Source organism: Merops nubicus, unplaced genomic scaffold, assembly GCF_000691845.1.
Source record: "Merops nubicus isolate BGI_N331 unplaced genomic scaffold, ASM69184v1 scaffold20483, whole genome shotgun sequence".
NCBI lineage: Eukaryota > Metazoa > Chordata > Aves > Coraciiformes > Meropidae > Merops > Merops nubicus.
The window spans coordinates 3982-6318 of record NW_008599834.1 but is presented as its reverse complement, the minus strand read 5'-3'; the positions used below and the strand labels follow the sequence as shown (position 1 = coordinate 6318).

General features: G+C 52.6%; 1 protein-coding gene across 1 annotated transcript in view; it reads right to left on the bottom strand.

The window, feature by feature from the left end:
- Positions 1-2115, bottom strand: part of NSMF (NMDA receptor synaptonuclear signaling and neuronal migration factor) — a gene marked incomplete at its 5' end in the record, with an annotated part of 19838 nt that extends 17723 nt beyond the window's left edge. Inside the window, one exon of the mRNA XM_008937541.1 lies at positions 2040-2115. Coding sequence (XP_008935789.1) covers positions 2040-2115 — 76 coding nt within the window. The remainder of the gene's footprint in view (positions 1-2039) is intronic.
- Between the last annotated feature and the right edge of the window lie 222 nt (positions 2116-2337).

Sequence of the window (2337 nt, the reverse complement as noted above, 5' to 3'; positions counted from 1 at the left end):
AGCCGGAATATTTCTTGTTAGGGGGAAGGAAATTGCTTTTAAATCAAACATTTCTCAGTGATGAGACTCCTACTTGACCGAGCTAAATCCTCCCTGGGGCAGTGTTGGCATGTGGCTTGGATGCAAAATAAGCTCCAGGCAGACCCAGAGAACATGCAGATGTACAACTGACAGCTGAACGTGGCCCATCAGGCTACAAGAGCTCAGCATCATGGGCTGCTAGAGCAGGGACACCTTCTTCCACAGCAACCAGGACTCATGCTGCCTGGTCAATGAAGGAAGCAGGCATGGTCAGCTGAAACCCCTAGAGCAGAGGCCAGGAGGACAGTGGCACCTGGGGGAGCCACCCCAACCAGGTCAGGGAGGTGCCCTGGACTTCTGGAGATGTTTCTGTGCAGTGTCTAGAGGCAGCAGACAGGCTCCAGAAATGCTGCCTGAGGAGTTATGTTAACCACTGGAGCTGTGCTCCTCAGGGGTGTCCTTAGGGCACCATTCCCCACACCAGGTCATCATCCTGCAGCAACCCTTGTGCCTGCCAAAGGCAACTTCAGACAGCAAAGGATGTGCCCAAAGGCAATGTGCTGATTTTGAGCATGATCTGAGGTGTCAGATCAGAACTGTGAAACACCAGTTACCAGCCAGCTATTTAAAGAGCCAAGCAGGTGTCTGCCAAAGTGCCCTCAGATGGCCCACAGGCCCTGCCAGCCTGGTGCCCAGGAGTGTCACCCAGCTGGGACACCACCAGATTTACAGTCCCTGAAAAAGAGGCAGGGGGACACAGGGGCCAGGCAAGAGAAGCAGCTCTAGAACAATCCAGAGAGAGCAGAAGCCCACAGAGACTCCTCACTCCCACTGTCAGGGTGGGATGAGCACCCCACCAAGAGCACCCCACCACCACGCACCAGATTCCACTGACTGGCACAGGGAAGTGCCTCCCCCATGCTGGGAGCACGGGTCACATCTCCAGCTCAGCTGGAGGGGAAGGGCATGAAGAGAAGCACTTTTTCTGGGGGATGCAGATCCTTTCCAGTCTCTCAGCAGCTACCCCCCTCCCAGTGCTGGATCCAGCCCTCCCTGCATCAGTCTTTGGAGGCTGGATCCAGTTTGGGTTACCCCAAGATCAACTATCAGCCTCTTTTCAGGATTTGGGAAGGGAAAGGTATGAGGGAAAGAAGAAATGGCAGAGAAACAGGTTACAAAAAGGGCACCAGATTAGACAAGGAGAAGTAAAGAGAGCAGTAGAGCTGAGGGTGACAGATATTGGAAGAAGGACACAGGGAAAAGGTGACCAGGCTGGAGAAAGGCCTCAGAAGGCAGAAGTCTTTCATTTCCCTCACTGCTTGCCTTGGATTTCCAGCCAGATAGGAAATACTTGAAACCAGGAAGATGGCATTGCCTGACAAGCTGGGTACAACCTGGAAATGAGACTTCTCATGTTGTCTTTAGTCCTTCAAGAACTGCCCCTTCCCAACACACAGCCACCAGAGGCACCAAAACCTGCATGGAGTTGGAGGGAAAGGCTGTTCCCAGCTCAGACCCATTCACTTTGCAGAGATTTTACTGACACCTTCTTCAAATGACCAGACCAGCACAGGAGCTGCAGGGCTACACCTCACCCTGCAGAGACCCACTTCTCTGGGGTGATGGATGCAGGGCAAGCCTGGAGTCATGTTCCCTCGGGGCAGTGGCTGCAGCAGAAGCAAGTGGTGGTGGGTCTCATCTGCTGCTGCTCCCACAGGACCCTCGCTCTGCCCAGGCAGCCAGGGGCAGGGCACAGTGTGACTGAGAAAACAGGGCAAGCAGGGAAGAGCTGGGAAGCCCAAGGAGTTAAAGAAGGTGAAACCAAACAAGTGGGAGGAGTAGGAAAGAGAACTAATAATTGGAGAAAGGAAATTAATGAGACAAGGTTCTCTGTCTCCCTCTCAGCCCCGGACTGTGGTGTCAAGCACACAGCTCCATTGCTCCAGGCTCAGATACAGCTTTGAGTGGGCTGTGAACTTCAGGATACACAAGAGCAGCTATGGTGGAGGTTCACTTACGCTTGCATAGTTGTAGTAGCAGTTTGAAAACTGAAGAGGTTCTCCTTTGGGAACCAGGTTCGTATGGGAACATCATCTGGAAGAGAGAGAGAGCAAAACCTGAGAATCCAGTGGGCAGAGACATCACTCAGACAGCAAGACTTGCCAAGCTCCTTCTCTCAGTGCTCTCCTTCAGCATCCTGCCCTGTGCTGAACAGGAGAGTCTCATCCTCCTCATGTATATGCAACTACATCTGAGTGCTTTGCACATTTGTGCTAAGCCTGTTAGGCTACTAAATGAAGAATGAAAGCTTGATCC